Source organism: Seriola dumerili, unplaced genomic scaffold (genome assembly GCF_002260705.1).
Source record: "Seriola dumerili isolate Sdu_G_001 unplaced genomic scaffold, Sdu_1.0 BDQW01000138.1, whole genome shotgun sequence".
NCBI lineage: Eukaryota > Metazoa > Chordata > Actinopteri > Carangiformes > Carangidae > Seriola > Seriola dumerili.
In genome coordinates, this window is record NW_019174393.1 from 13886595 (window position 1) to 13903557 (window position 16963).

General features: G+C 40.4%; 1 protein-coding gene across 2 annotated transcripts; it reads right to left on the minus strand.

Moving 5' to 3' along the window:
- Positions 1 to 4943: 4943 nt before the first annotated feature.
- On the minus strand, positions 4944 to 16651 carry bcat1 (branched chain amino acid transaminase 1). 2 transcript variants are annotated; one of them, XM_022749469.1, is made up of 11 exons: positions 16627 to 16651; positions 15995 to 16051; positions 13706 to 13900; positions 12538 to 12648; positions 12324 to 12443; positions 12075 to 12235; positions 11530 to 11672; positions 11154 to 11239; positions 10879 to 11019; positions 9501 to 9575; positions 4944 to 6198 (listed from the first exon to the last, which is right to left on the minus strand). In XM_022749469.1, the coding sequence occupies exons 2-11, from the start codon at positions 16022 to 16024 to the stop codon at positions 6160 to 6162; spliced, it is 1101 nt and encodes a 366-aa protein (XP_022605190.1). In that variant the 5' UTR covers positions 16025 to 16051; positions 16627 to 16651; the 3' UTR covers positions 4944 to 6159. The 2 variants fall into 2 exon arrangements, with proteins under 2 accessions (XP_022605190.1, XP_022605189.1); XM_022749468.1 differs by having other exon boundaries at positions 16550 to 16649.
- Between the last annotated feature and the right edge of the window lie 312 nt (positions 16652 to 16963).

Genomic DNA, 16963 nt, shown 5'->3' on the forward strand with positions numbered 1-16963 from the left:
AGTCCTGTGAAAAAAATGTTTTTTAAATGCATCTTTAACTCTGTTGTTTTATTGCAATCAATCCCCAGTGTCTGGCCTTCAGGGAAAGGAGGTACATTAACATCAGATGCAGTTATAATTCAGAATGAAGTGAAAACCACAGCAGCAAAATGGCTGATTTTCCAAAATGAGACTTCAAATGCCGTGTGACAGCAGAGCATCTCCATTACAACACTGATGAGAAATAAAACAGCTTTTACCACAAAGCAAATCAGGCTTTGGTGCTGAAGCTGCGTGAGTGACACTGATCTCTCTGTGGATGTGTGTGTGTGTGTGTGTGTGTGTGTGTGTGTGTGTGTGTGTGTGTGTGTGTGTGTGTGTGCCTGATCTTCATCCATCCATCTATCCATCCATCCATTTACTCTAAGCTCTTAAGCAGTGCTGCTGTTAAAAAGTCCCCTTAAAACTCTGAGCCAAGAGCGATAACATGAGCGGCAGGAGGATAACGTTGATGTAATGTCAGACGCACACAACTGACACCCAGTGTTACTCTCGTGTTAACAAAACCCATCACGGTCTGTCTGTCTGTCTGAAGGCGCGCTAATCTGCTCTTAATCACAAGCTCTTATTTACAAAAAATACATTTTTTATTAATGCAGCAGAGGGGGAGGGGAGTGAGGCAGAGGAGGATGATGGTGATAGTGGTGATGGTGATGATGATTTTGTGATTAAATGATGCCATCGTTGTGTTGGTGGATTAGGACGGGCATGGAAAATAGATTAGTTATGCAGTGGTTTTTCATCATGATTGGCAGGCCTCCAAAAACTCACTCCACACACTCCCTCTCCGTTTTCTCTCTTTCTATTTATCCCCCTCTAAAGCGGGGGCCGTGTCAGTTTGTAGGCTGCTAGCACCACCTGCTGGTAACACAAAGACATGACATTCTTTTCTTTTTTTTCTCTGCTCCACATCACCTCACTGTAGTTTAAAGTGAGAGCAAGGTTGTGCCATGATCGGGGACATGGCTCAACAAAAACAGATTACCGGGTGAGTTTTGTAGTAGAGTCTGTTGAGGTTACACTGAAGCTGACGGACTAGAGCTTCTGCTGTATGAACTCAGGGTAAATGTGCAACAGTCAGCAGCAAAAGATTGGATCGCATTGTATTTGTGTAGTGAATATTTAGTGAATTATTTGGTACTTCCATACCTTTCTATGTGGAGTTTGCATGTTCTCCTCGAGCCGTAGGCTTCCTCCCACAACCCAATGATGTGTGAATGTGAGTATGAAGGTGTACCCTGCTCCCACCCTCAGCTGGGATTGACTTCAGACCCTTCACAGTCCACTCAGCCTAATTGGACACCTATGGGATATTTTTGGAGCATCATGTTGGACAGCACTCTCCACCACCATCATCAAAACACCAGATGTTGGAATATCTTTAGGAAAAATAATCTTCATCCTTCCAGAAGAGCTACAGAAACAATCTATACCAATGAGTATTGAAACTGTTCTGGAGGCTTGTGGTGGCCCAACACCTCAGTTAGACACTGGTTTTCTTTGGATGTGAATATACAGATTCACATGAGAGGAATCTGATTTTGAAGCCGTCTCTTATTTGTGTTTTAGAATACGGGCTGCTTCTTTTGAGGCCCAGTGACTCATAGACACAAGTGTTCGCCAACACCACCCAAAGCACGGCGGTTCACACACCACTGACAACAGACCTACATCTGTCCATACTGTGGTTACACTGCATTAGTCTTTAGTCTTTTCTATGATGTATTTCTCCTTTGCACAATAGATAAACATCAGTTTGCATCTCACGAGAGAGAAGTCCACAATCATTACCTGAAGATGACAACGAAGTATGACCTGCGTGACCTCACATTGTCTGTGTTTTAGGTGCAAAGTGTTAAGGAGCGTCGGGATGGATTGTACAGTAAATGTGTGAAGTTCTGGAAGGAGAGACGGACCACTCCTCTGCCCTTCAGCATCAGTGATCAGCAGCTCCTCTTTCTGGTTCCTCATTAGAATTCTGGGTGAAAAGCAGAACAGAGACAAACAGACACACACACACATGTATAACACCCACAGAACACACACACACAGTTTGATTCTAATTGGGTGACCTAAAGCCACTGATATCATCTGCTATGGTGTGAGACCACAATCTCACCCAGAGCGACCGGCGGCCTCTGCAGTCACACCGCCTCCGAAGGAAGACTGGAGGAGAGAGAGATGGAGGAAGGGTAAAGAAAAGACAAATAGAAGACAAACTGGCCTAAGAAGAGGAAGGAGAAGAAGAGGAAGAGCGCCACAACAACAACAACAACAACAACAACAAAAACACAAAGTGGCGCGGAGTTCATTAATTAGAATTTCAAATTGGACAAACTCAAGATGACAGCGTTGCACTTGTCAAATCAGATCATGCCCCAGCAGGATGAGAGAGAGGGAAGAGAGAGAGAAGGAGGCACACAGCTCAGAGCCAAATACCACCACCAATGGGTGCCATCTCTCTCTCGCTCTCTCTCTTCCCCCCTCTCTCTTTCCATTTCCCCTGATTATGCCTCTGTCCCTGCGTGAATGTCACGGCCGCCTTAACAAGAAGTGACAATTAAAACATCATCGGCGTCTCTAGGCTGAATGGGAGCGGCCTGCCAGGGTCCCTGATCTCTGTGAGGGATGGAGAGAAGGAGGGAGAGAGAGAGAGGGGGAGAGAGAGAATAAAAGACATGGAGGAGCTGGAGGGAAATATATTATGAGCTGTTTAAACGGAGAGAGAGATACTTTGGCAACATATCTGAACTCTTAATAAAGCCAATAAAGCTGAATGATTTGAACTGTGAAGACTGATACGTGTATTAGATGCAAATGTGTAAGGGATGGAACAAAGAAAACAACCATGAAACATATGGCACACGTCATAAACACTTTAAATCACCATGTCATGGAAAATTCAGCAGAAATAAAATAAATCTGTCAATTTAAAAATACAGGACATGTATTAATGTTTTATCTATCTCAGTGTGCGCTGAAAGATTACATCCATGGCAACACGAATCAAAAATGGATAGCTGTTTAGAAACAGGAAGAATTTAAAGGAGAGAGAGTCAAGAGACAGATTATTATTTTTAAAAAAGGGCTCTGAGAACATATTATTTGGCCTCCGTATTGTTGGGGTTGGATGGGGGCTGCCAACATTTTTGACATTTTTCAAGTGAGCCATGAGTTGAAAAAGAATGGAAACCACTGCTGTGGATGAAGTTAATATTCTGTAAATGGGTTTGAACAATACCGAAGAATTCAGTCTAACATAATCAGATCAGAGTCTCAGACCGTGTTAAATCAGCACATTGCCAGTGTTTTCATCAGTTCACACCATGGGAGTTACTTCAACACTTCAACATAGTTATAAACCGTCACCTCAGAGGTTGATCAGCTCTGTGAGTGGACAAGCGACTGTCCAATCAACACTTGTCAACTCACAGTGGATGTCTATGAAGCAATTTGCTGGAGTGGTTTCCAACTATGATTCAACATGCCCCTAAACAACCATGTCCTCACCTGTCTCGAGGTTATTTAGATCACACTAGATTTTTAATTTTAATGATCCCAGTGGGTGAGTGATGCAGAAAAGAGCCTGCAAAAAAACAAACAAGTTCACAGCTAATTATTGTTGAACTGTTGTGAGCAGTTGATCGAAAGGAAAAGAATCTACACTAGAGTGTAAGACACTGAGATACGTGCTGCGGTAATTTCACCAGTGGCCTAGATGAAGCAGGCTAGATGGGAGTTTGGCATTTTGGAGTATGTGCTCTGTGTGTGTGTGTGTGTGTGTGTGTGTGTGTGTGTGTGTGTGTACATGCACATTCGCTGGGCTCTGAAGCAGCTGTGCCAATACAACACAAGGAAGGAGATGCCGCCAAAATGAGCTGTCTTCACAAAGAGCCAAAAATCATCCAGCATGCCACTGGGTACCCCCTTGAACACCCTCATGTGCGCACATAAACACACACACACCAACACACACACATACATGTGCATCCTTTGCAATCAGAGGCAGATATGCAAACAAGAGCCCAGTTAATGAGGCCTGATTTTGGTAGTGGACACAATTTACCACCTGAGTTTTCATTTTTAAACTACTACCTATATCCGTATCCTGAATTATGTTGCGTGTGTGTTTATGTGTGTGTGTGTGTGTGCGCACGTGTGTACAGAGCCAAACAGCCAAGTGCTCTCCGGTTTGATGGTTTTCTGTTATGACTCCATTATACTGATGGCTTTGGTTCTGTTCCAGGTTCTCTATAAGTGTGAGTGTGTGTGTGTGTGTGTGTGTGTGCGTGTGTGTGTGTGTGTGTGTGTGTGTGTGTGGGATGGCAGGAAAACACTGCCACTCCACAGCATCATTAAGGATTGTGGAAGCATCCCTGCAGATCCTGGCTGTGACTCCTAAGAGGATCTCAGACTTCCTTGTTCTGTCCAGAGGTCCATCATCACCACAGTCACCACCTCACATACAGCAGCTTTACTGTCGGACAAAGACAGCAGCATGAGGACGTTCATGGGAGGTACTGACTACACACTTTATTCCGCCTTCTACTTCATCAGTGAAAATGAAGAAAGTTCCAGCACACACAGTGTACAGTGTGTTTGATTCAAAAGATCTTTCTCTGCGAAGACAAAGCCTTTTGAACTAAACATCTTCCTCATAATAAAAGATACAGAGGTGCAGTGTGAGTGCGAATGCTTTCTTTATACTCTCTGTGCTCTCCTCACATTTACTAAAGCACTCATGACATTGAAAAACAGCCAACATTTAAAATGTACTCTGTGAATTTATTAGCTGAGCCAAACTGACAGAGAGAAGTTACATTTCTTAATGGTACATATATCATATTATATTATACATATACATATATATACTATATTATAATTTATCATCTTTAAGGGAGTAGTTCAACTACTGGACTTAAGACATCATATATTGATCACCAGAAAATATCAGTACCCATAACGAGGTACATAGGTCCATTTTAATCCAACAGAGTTAAATGAGGAGACTGATACCGCTCTTGTGTCTCTATTTTAAATATGAGGCTACAGCCACCAGCCAGTTAACTTAGCCTAGCATTAAGACTGGAAACAGGTGGAAACAGCGAGCCTGTATCTATTCAAAGGAAACACCTCCCAGCACCTCTAAGACTCACTAATTAACAAGTTATATCTTGTTTGTATAATTCATACAAAGGTGAAGTCTAAAATTGACACGCCGCAGTTTTATGTCTGACTAATTCTTGGCCAGGTAGCAGTGACTTCCTGGAGTCTTATTATCACTGTGAATGAATCCTCTCATCTAAAGCTCATGAAGAAATCAAAAAACATATGAAACTATTTCTTTAAAGTAGCACAAAAGTCCTATTCGTCAGCTGAACATTTCTTGTGCTACACTGAGTGAGTTAGGTTTACACTGGTCTGAACATTGACAAGACTTCGGACCATTTCATAGTTTAAGTTAACATGTTATTCTTTATTATATCAGGACTTTAGATAGTATTTTGTCTAAAACACACCTGCTTACAACACCAGAAAGAAATGACCATGAATTCTGCATAGTGAACGCCAGAAAGACACTGGCGCAGTATACAGTATCAACTAAAACTGAAAATGAAAATTTCCCTCCTAAACTGTCTTTTTTTTAATTAATCTTTTCACACCAGACCCACAGATTCAAGTCCCTTTAAAGCTGCTTTGTAACTCTGACACAAGAAATATGAAATTCTCTGTAACTAATATTGCACGTTTTTTTTTTTGCTTTTGATGTTGTATCAAAGCTACAGCTGTATCCTGGATGTTGGTTGGATGGAAGGCGAGAGACAGTGTAAGTTATTGTGCAGTATTGCATGAGATATTTCGCCCCTTTTGTTAATTATTTTGGACAGTTGTGTGTTTGTCATTAATTTAAGTTTAAAAGGAAGTAAAGTTGTACGACATACTCACCGCAGAGCCAACTTTTCTTCAGCATGTTGCAGTTGCACTACAAATATTGCTCATACACTGTTTCCTTATTATTATACATGTACAGTATGTTTTTGGTTTGTTGCATAATAATATGTCTTTCTGTACACACACTGTTCACTGTTTAAACGTGTGCGCCAGGCTCCTTTATCCCTGCTACACCAGGAAAGTCCAGTCGCTGGGTGTCCGGCCATACTGTAAGAGAACAAAGGTCATGAAGAGGTTATATGACAATCTTTGGTTCTCTGGGGCTTGAGCAGTAAAAAAAAATCTCATGTCGCTAAGCACTAAACTTCTTTTGCCTGCTGCCGCTTAATTGCGAGCAAAACACAAATCAAAATATGAGATCAAATATCCGTAAGCAAATCTGCAAACTCAGCCACCAACAGAACACAACACAACAGAGAAAAGGCACTATAATAAAAATCAAAACAAAATGTTCCCCAATCCATGACAGCCGCGGAGACAAATCCAATTATTTGTGTCTCATGTTGCAAATTTGTTCTAATGGTCGAAGTGAGAAAGTAAATAAACGCCTGCGAAGGGGAAACAAAAGAATGTGATTTCTAATTAACTTGAAAGAGGAACAGCAGGGCGACTTAGTAAACCCATCTTTCATCTGCTGCCTCAGACCACTCGTTTGTTTGTTGCACAATGTTGTCTTCAAGAGGGGCGGGAGGACGAGTGTGTGTGGGGGGATAACACTGTGCTGCTTCCCTCCAAATGAAATGTCAACAGATTTAACAGCACTGCGGAAGGAGCGCGGCGTTTTCCAGCGTTTTGTCGATTTTATTGTTCATTAAGCTTTGCTGCCGCCCATTCCCCCCCTTGCCTAAATCTTCTTCCTCCTCCTCCTCTCCCACTTGTTCGAGGCTTCATTTGCAGCATCTTGGCTTTGAAGATCACAAAAGGCTGTGGCAATAATTGGGTTTGTGCAATTACAGCGAGCTTAATGAGAGAATCCAGGAGTTTGTCTTGCCCCTATCTCCAACTCTCCACGCTCCGCCATTAGGCTGCCAACTGTCTCTCTCTTCCCCCCTCTCTCTCTCTCTCTCTCTCTCTGAAGCACTGTGGACGAAGGAAGATGTTATCGCACATAAAGATGTGGTCAACACATTCATAACACATGTCACGCATGCATACAAGGCCTGATTGATGGAGCAGATATGCTAATTGTCAAGAGCAGAAGAGAAAGACAAAGCAAAAGGGAGGACAAAAGTCGCAGTTAAAGAGGAGAGTGTTTCGAGGACATTAAGAAGTTCAGGAGGACAGAAACTGAAACCCAAAGTCTACTACCTAACTAGTCCACTATGTAGTGTAGGCCTGTGCTGGGCAAATCCAGGAAAAGTTTACGATGCTACTCTGAAAGTATCTGAAAGTCCTTAGTTCCTCCCCAGTCGAGAATATTTCTAACAGTTGGAAAACCAAAGCACAGCGACAGAACAATGGCAGCAAGAGCAGAAGGTTGACACACGTTTTCACAGAAATAAATCCATGTAGTTCTTTGATAAATGTGAAAAAACTTTAAGTGACTGAAGCTACCATAATCCATGTAGGATGAATAAAGTGAAAATAAGTAGCTATTTAGTCTGGTTATCGAGCAAGTTTTCTGTTTCAGTCAGTTGTTCAATAAAACGAAACCTATATAAGCACCTACCTCAGAGTATCTGCAAGATACTTACAGCATTATGATTTTCTCTATAGGCTTCAAGGTTTTCTCTAACATACACTCCACCTACATACACTCCAGTGAATGTAAGAGACATACACTCTAGTATGCACTCCAGTGTATGTAAGAGGAGCTCCAACACAAAAAGCCACTGATTCTGTCGGTAATACTCATCCAGTACACTAAGTTTAGCTTGACAATTCAGCAGTACGGATTTATTCGGTGTAGTGAACAAACAATGACACTCAAACTGTAATCTATCACATCAACAATGCAGAGCTTTTATTCAGCGCACAATAGAATGAACTAAAAAGATTGTAAAAGCTACAGATGTAACCCAAGTCATTAATGTGACCTCGCTCTACTCTCAGCTCCCTTTCACCAGTGAAGTTGGAAGGTGGTTGTGAATTCACCTCTCTGCTTATCAACAGGGTGTCTAAAACGTCCCAGATTTGGTTGAAGTTTGGTGGTCAGATGACTCCTGGTCAGCTTTAACTCTGGGGCTGGTGGTTAGATATGGCAGAGGGGTAAAATGGAAAAAGTCTTGGTTTATGTTATCTAAAGTTCATTATCATTTTCAGTTGAATTTATTGTATTGCCACACTCCACTATGGAGACAGTTAATCTACAGTATGTTTGGTTCTGTAGCTACACCTTTCTCCTGGCTTCTGTCCATGCACCTTTCCTTTGTGCCAGATGTTATCCTCACACCCTGACAACAGCTTTTGCCAAAATGCTTACTGCAGGTGTAAAGGCGTATTCAGGATTGAAGGTGCCATGAAATTGTTTGCATTTGTTGTGGCCCCCGATTCAAAGAGCGTTCTTGATTGTTGAGTGTCATATTTTACATTATTGTTCCTTAATGTTACTCCTTTTTATGCAATACACAAGACTTGCAAGTTTTCTGTTAAACATGCACAATTCTTTCTGGTGGAGAATGGATCTCCAAACCTTAACAAAGGCATTTGCACTTTTGCAACATGAAGATCTGATCGGTGCTGGACCAAGAGCCATCTTAGGCTGACTCATTACACAGCACAATAACTGAAAGTCAGCGATATATAACACACTCATTAACACAAATCAAGCCTTCAGCAAAGAACATTATGAATCTGTTTAAACCTGCAGTGCTGTGTAGACTGTAGAAGTGGTGTATTTGTAGGCCATATTACCAAATCATTAATCACTATCTAATAAGATATCTCACTTATTATGTACTTGCAGGCAAAATAATGCATGTAGTGGCTGTAAAATGAATAAGGACCAATGGGGTTTGTTAAAAAAAAAGTTAATTTGATCTCATCAAGTTACATAATAACACACATAACAATCCTGTAGCTAAATAATTATGAAGATGCAAGATAAATAATATTTGGGGGGAAGATTTGTTTTTGTTAGGTTTTTCTGTTCATCAACCATATTTTTAATTTAGAAAGTCAGTCAGAACATTTCTATTTATTTGTCTTTTTACAGTGAAGCCTCTTCATTGTTGGTTACTATAAATGTGAGCATTACGCAGGCTGACATGTGACAAAGTATACATGCTCTAGGTATCGTCATCTAGGCCCACAACTACTGCCACCTGTTATTCCCGATTCCTGTTCTTCCATTTCTTCACCTACAATCACATCACTGAAGGCTTTATTTGAAGTAACCTGTTACTACATGAAAACAGAGACCTGAGGGTGACAGGGGTGTAAAGAACACAGATGTTCAACCAGCTGTTACTGAGCTAGGGGAAACATCTGTGGGTTGTGTGTGTGTGTGTGTGTGTGTGTGTGTGTATGAGTGTGTGTATGTGTGTGTGTATGAGTGTGCATCCACCAACCTGTATATCTGTGAGTTCCTTTGCTATTTGTGAAGTCAACTGTGAGTTTTTATCCTGACAGGGGATGTGCAAGTTCTGAAACACACAAAAACACACAGTTTTAATAATTTAATTGGATCTGTGAATCTAATTAAAAAATCTAAATTAAAAAAACCAGCAGCCGCAGGCTTCTGACGACCTTGTAAAGATGAAAACTGTCCATGTGGTCACAGGAGACAATGAGCATCATTCATCAAAGCCCTAACCTTCTACTTCTATCATAATGTACTTCTTAATTAAAAAAAAATCAAGCAAAGATACCAAAACCCTTCTACAGTGTAACTGGAATAAAATTAGGCTTTATTTGCAAAGTTTAACTTCCTTTATTACATCATTAAGAAGAATTAGAGGGCTAAATGGGAATTTTGCCTTTTTTTTTGGAAATATGCTTATTTTTTTTAATGATACCAGTCTTGCTATGAGTTCATTTAATATATGGCAACAGCCAGTTGCTGGTTAGCTTAGCTTAGCATAAAGCCTGGAAACAAGGGGAAACAGCTAGCCTGGCTACATCTGAAGTTAATAAAATCTGCCTTCCAGTTAAGATCACATTTATTTGACACACAGATTATTTTATAGATTTTTTTTTGGTAAGAGTCAAGGTTTCCCTGTTTCCATTTTTTGTGCTAAGCTCAGTAGCCTTATATTTACAGCATAGATACTAAATGAGTGGTATCACCTTTCACATTTAACTCTCATGAAAGCAAATTAGCATATTTCCCAAAATGTTGAAATAGTCCTAATGTATAAATAACATATAACGTAAACAATGCAGTATAATGAATACTTTACTTTGTAGTTCATTTTAATTAGTGTCAATGGCTGTGAGCATCTTGATAAAGAGTTGTTTAAGAACATATAACTTGCAGTTCTATTACATGGTCTACAAATAATTATAATTGTTACAACACAGCAAGTGGTAGGAAACTGAGAAGGGTGATTGCTGTGATTAACTTATACGGTTTTAAATATGTAAAGTCAGACAGGACTATACACAGGCAATTCTGGAAATAATCAATTTATTGTTTTGCCAAAATAATATGAAGAAGTACCTTTGTTAGGAGGCTTAACAACATCATTTACTGTAAAATGCCAGAGCAGGGGGAGATATTATATTTAACAAAAGTATGTCTTTCTTGAAAGACAAAATCATTTTTTGATCAGAAGATATAAATCCTGCTGCAACTGCAGGCAACTGCTGCTCCCCACTTTGGCATAGATTGTTAAACAACAAGCTGTTCTATTTTCATATAAACCATCATATACTTTAATATAATTAAATTTGGTTTGTGTACAGAGAGATTCATTCAGAATGTGCTGGTCTACTCGTCTTTCTTACCTCTCCCTGGTAAATAATGTGTCCTATAGGGCAGATCATGCAGGCGGTGCCAGAGCCAAACATTTCTTTGACCTGCTGCTGCTTCAGGGCTGAGCACAACTGGCCCATGGTCAGGTAGCGCTCCGTCACCTTAAACTCACCCTGGGGGAAGGAAAGAGCAGAGAGACCAGAGGAAATGTAAAGAAAATGATCCATGCATGCTGAAATTTAAGGTTTTGTCATTAGCATTCATATATCACTGTATTACTGCAAATATGTGTGTGTGTCTTTCTCACCCATTTCCTGGTTAGATCCAAGATGCTCTGTCGGGTGACACCTGGGAGTATGATGCCATCCAGGGGAGGAGTGGCAAGCTCCTCCTCTGAAAAACATGATACATTATTTACACAAAACATACAAAAATAAATAAATCAAAAAATAAAAGTTAATTTTGAGGCAAAAATATGTCCTGCAGTTGTAATGAAGCTGTTCTGCCAGTAGAGGTCACATTTGTAAAATGCTCGAACAGATGCTTCTCATTTAGCACATGTTCTATGATTAATAATTGCATTGCAAGTATGAAAACAATTATACATCCACATCTTCCACTTACAGCAATCTACATTACTGACTGACTGGCCAAACACAGCTCTGGTATTGATTAAGACTCACCCCCATCCTCATTGATCCAGTGCAGGAAGATGTTCATGGTTCCTGCCTCAGTGATCTGATGGTCCTCTCCATATAGCCACAGCACCTGCTGGCACCCATAATCCACTGCTTCGTACTGGGCAAACAGAGCACACCCGTAGTTCCTGCATAAATCCACAGCAACAATTGCAATTAGTTACTTCAGTTACTTTAGTGCCTACAGCGCTACATGCAACTGTAATAGTGCTGTTAGATTAGATTTGTGTGAGGGCACAAGACTATTTGGTGCTTGTATTAGGGATGATTGTTCTGCACCCAACACACACCTTCCATTTGTGCAAGAATGAAGTATATAAAATTAAACACCATGACTCATTCATATCAGAAAAAAACTAGAACTTGGATATTTTCAATAATAAATCCAACTGAAACTGGAAGAAGTGTAGCTCTGAGGGTTCTTCTGCACTTGTCTTTAAGGTTTCAGCAGCCAGATGTGCGAGTTGAGTGCATTGACTGACTATTAGCGAATAAAAACTAAAGCATGCACACAGTATGTGCCTACCCACCCCCCCATCTTGCAGTCTCCTGTTCCTCCTTTCCAGGCCCGTGTGTACTTTGGATCGGCCCACAGGGAGAGGGCCTCAGCCTCGTTGTTGAAGTAAGAGCCTGCTTGACACAAGATCACATACAGCAAGGCACTGGACGGCTTCTTTACACCCAGAGAGGGCTGCCGTGGACACATAGAAATGTATTTTAAATTTCATTCACTGTCATTCAAAAAACAAATGATTGCAGCACTTGATGATCTTCCTTACCTCAGTGCTGATAAATGTTGGTCTAATATACAGACTGGCTGAGTTTGTGTGAGGAACCCAGTCCTCGTCGATCTCTACCAGTCGTCTGATGCACTCCAGCAACTCTGACTGATCAAAGGCCTGAGAGAGGCAGAAAAAAGATAACAGTACTTTATTGTTTGCTGTTATCTATCCTTTCATCAGTCCATCCATTCATCTATTCCATTCATCTTACAGGTAGACAAGCTCTTTTAGATGAGTTGGCCATGCGGTTCATGTTTAGCATCGGTCTGAAGAGGCGCAGTCGGTTGTCATCCCCACGGTACGCCTTCATGCCTTCAAACAGCTGGTGAGAAGAGAAGAGGAGAGGAGAGGAGAGGAGAGGAGAGAAGAGAGAAGAGAAGAGAAGAGAAGAGAAGAGAAGAGAAGAGAACAGAAGAGAAGAGAAGAGAAGAGAAGAGAAGAGAAGAGAACAGAAGAGAAGAGAAGGGAAGAGAAGAGAAGAGTGTTAAGTAAATATAGTAATAGTAACACATGGTGAAATGGCTCTTGAATACTGTAGTACAATGTTATTATTATACACTGTTTCATTAACAACCTAAAGGAGGATTTCCTGACAGTATTGGCTGAGATAAAGGCCAGAATCAGGATTTTAGAAATACTGAGGGCATGAATTCAAGTCCCCCAACCCCCCCCCCCCCAACCAAGGCACCAATAAAAAAAAGCACTGCATTTTTCTAACTCTTTCACAGACATCCCACCAAATATCGCCGACATTTAACTCAACTCTGATTCGAACAACAGTGACTGTTTCCTTGTAATTAGTGCCAAATTACATATTCATTCTACATGTCCCAGGAATTTATAAATAAAATAAATCATCACAGGTTTAATATCTAAAATAAAAGTCTAAATGCTGTTTCAAAGACCACCCCTCCATTCTATCAGGAATAACTTTCTGGTGGGGAAACACTAAGTAATTTATTCATTTAGTTAAAGTTGTGTCATTAGAGTCATATAAGTAGTCAAACTCAAACATACTGGGCCTAAAAACACTGGGAATAGCCTATAAAATACCAAACAAGTATTAGTTTTTAACTGTAGAATATAACTCCTCCCAGGAGTCAAACTGGAAGCATAAATAACAAATAACTTTCCTGTTTCTTTGTTTTTTGTGTTTCTGTGTGTGTATATGCTTTAAATACTTATAAATTGAAAAGGTTATTGAACAAAAAGGTCATTTTCCTATTTATTTGATCTTTACCAGGTCTTGATTAAAATCCGATATTTTTACTTGCAAGTTGTGTAAGTAGATCTTGTGCTGATATAGATGAGGCAGCATACTGTGTAAATCAATGTTAAGGAAAGGAATAAAAAGCTAGAATCATCCCTGGTCAGTGCACCTGTATGCCGTAGTGTAGTGACGAGCAGGCTGGGTCGAGTGACAGGTTCCCAAAGGGCTTGATGAGCGGAGCCTGCCAGCCCTCAGTCGCACTCCACTCTATGGTGAGCATGTGGTCAGTGAAGACAGTTCCAAAGGAAAAAACGTCTGGTTTGCTCTTTAGAGTGGAGGACAGCTGGATAACCAGGTCAGCTGCCTGGTTAAAAAACACAGAGCAAATAGTTTCATGTTAGAGTGAATCTTTTCATTTATTGAGCATTGTGTTCACATACTTTATTACACATCATAGTTTTCAAGGCAAACACACATCATTTCTTGTTGTGGCTTTTTTCACTCATGGCTTCTGAATATGTTAAAGAGTAATGTTAGTGGTGTTCACTCAAAGATGAAAGAATGTGTTGTAAAACTACACACACACACACACACACACACACATACATAAATATATATATATATATAATAATAATATAGTATATATATATTATAAGATTTATAATTATATTGATTATTAATTATTATTTAATTTATGCATGAACACTATCAAGATCTCTATAGATGACATTACTCAAAATCAAAATTAATATGTAATTGTTATGTTCGTCATACTTATCATTATTATATATCAATATATTATTGTCATTTGATTCTGTGACCGTGAAACTGCAATGAAGCTGTCTTTCTCAATTACCCCGTCTAGAGGTCAAATGTCGTTGCTAGAGACTGATACAGTAGCATCACATTAGCATTGAAGGGTCTTGAATCAAAGTCAAGTTTCCCCTGTGTCCCCATGCTAACTCCACAGCGCTGCAGCAACAACAGGCTCAGAGAGATGTGTCATATTTATCAAGAGCAGTGAGAGGAGAGACAGTTGGGAGCGCTGTCCTGTCCTACTGTTCTGTAAGACTGAGTAATGTGATTCTTCTCACCGGCCCACCATTCAGTTAGTTACTTGTTCCAATTGGCTGGGATTAGACTGAACCTTTATCCCCTCCCTTCTCATGCAGAAGGTTGCTCACACCATAATCCCAGATTACAGTACTGGAAAGTGGCGAGCACAGTGGCAACCACAACACAGCACTGTGTGAAAGTGGTCAGAGTATTGCTTTTTTTTTTTTTAACTACCGGTATATTTCATTTTTTCCCACTGTAAATTTGTCTCTGGTTATCTTTTTAATCAAATGCCCAGATACATAAGGGCTCATGATTTCAACTCTTTTATCTATTTAGCAGTTAACCTTCTCTCCTACATGTTGTCTGCTAAAGAGCCAAGAATACCCACCATCTTGATGTCTCACAAGATAACACAATAACACAGTAGGCCTAGTAGACTATGAACAGTGGCACTCAGAATGAGCTATAATCCTTCTTCACTGTTACCTGCATCCCTGAGTTCACACACAGTCCAGCCAATGTTTGGCCAGGATTAAGTGGCTATAAATATGAGCTTGGCTGAAAACCCAACCATCTTCTGGTGTGTAAGAGAACAGTGAAGGAGGTGAGAGGGAGCACAAGGCTTCAAATACACTTGCTATTACAAGTTCAGTCTGTTTGTGCAATATCTTGAGATCATAAGAGAGTGTAATGATAAACCACAAGATAAATTTACAGTAATTAACTCTTTCAATGGAGGCGATAGGTGGCAAACATTTTCAGACCAATGTCAACACTCGTCCTGGTGAGTGTGTGTGTTTGCACATGTCCATCTTAATCTCTACCTGAGCCTGCTGTCTACTGCTCAGGCGTCCAGGGTCAGAAAACAAGCAAAGCTCCAGCGACTTAGCGTGAGCTGAGAAAGTGGATTCTGCTGAGCAGGCTGCACCAGGAGGAAGAGGAGGAAGAGTAACAGAGTGGACACCGTGTCCTTCCCCCCGAAAATGGCGACGATTTGGACATCATTCTGTTTCAAGGGAAGTTGAGGGCTAAATCAATAGCCTCAGAAAAGGATTGTTCAGATTGACAGCAAGTGGACTTTTTCTGCTGGATTATTTGTTCATGCATTTTGTTGTCAGGACAAGAGCACTGTTGAATGACTGTGGCTCTCAAGGCCTTTGAGCGCTGCTCTCGGCAGCATGAGGACAAGAAGCAGTGCAGGAGCATCTTCTATGTGGAGAAGCAGGGGGGATTTCTGAGTGTCAGGAAGCCAAGGAATCATCAAGATGCTGCAGCTGGAGCAGCTACTGAGGGTGGGTGCTCTTAAATCAAAATGGCATTTAGACCAACATCTATTGAAGCTTTGCATACCATCCATTCAAACCAAATAATAATATAATAAAATAACTTGTTTCATTACCTTAAAGCTTGGAATGCTGTTGTCAGCCATTGGCGTGGTAGACAGGTAGCTGCTTCCCTGAAGCAGTAATGACAATAAAAATAGACTTTAAATATGCACCTATACTTTATTCTTCTTCTTCAAAAAAGCTTACAAATATGTGCATATACAAATACAGTATGTAGCGACATTGTATGAGGAAGGCATTACTGGAAGCATGACCTGCTGGACAGGTTAAACATGTAGCCAAACCAGCTTGTATCAGACTGAGCAATGAACTTGACAGTCCTTCACTCACTTAAGTTGGTTGATTCACATAATATTTCGTCACGACTTACTTCACTTTTTTTCCTGTTGAAAATCTATACAACAGCTCATAGAAGACCCTTTTGACTATTGTTTCTTATTTTTGAAATATCTTTTTAAATGCAGGTGTAAACAGAAATAGACGTTCTATCGTTGGCTTTCACGAACATTTACATACAGCCTACGGTGACACAATGCAGTACAGGTCAATGTGTATGAACATATCAGACTGCTTTAGAAGGCTATAGGTTATTAATATTGTGTACTTACACTCACTGCCAGATTAAAGCACAGCCTGCGTCACCAATATTTATCCCCAACATTCACGTTAGTAGTCTACCGGTTACCTTCAGAGTAGGAGAGACGTCTGACTCAAAGGTGGCTGTGATGAAAATGAAACTGTCCGTGCACCTTCAAGTTGTCCCTGCTAAACCGCTTACTGATTGCTCAGGTTGAAATAAGTCCCATTCTTGTGTTGCAGTTACACCAAACATCCAAAGTAGTACATCAGTGACACAGCTAACCCACTCCTAAAGGGAATTTCTTTTTGTCTTTATTTGTGTTTCTATTTATTTTATCCGAATTAATTTAATTTTATGGACTAGCACTGCAGTTTGGAGCTTTCGCTGTCCGTGTAGCGGAGGAGGAGGCTAGTTGTAGTGCAATTTCTTCGTTTTAATTTAT

Bases quoted from the DNA above. Each gene is read 5' to 3' on its own strand.
- bcat1 (XM_022749469.1), bottom strand. From the start codon at position 16,024: ATGGCTGACAACAGCATTCCAAGCTTTAAG. The intron at 13,901-15,994 runs GTAATGAAACAA...TTTTTTAACCAG, and splicing joins ACAGCATTCCAAGCTTTAAG to GCAGCTGACCTGGTTATCCA. The intron at 9,576-10,878 runs GTAAGAAAGACG...TGTGTGTTTCAG, and splicing joins ACATTATTTACCAGGGAGAG to AACTTGCACATCCCCTGTCA.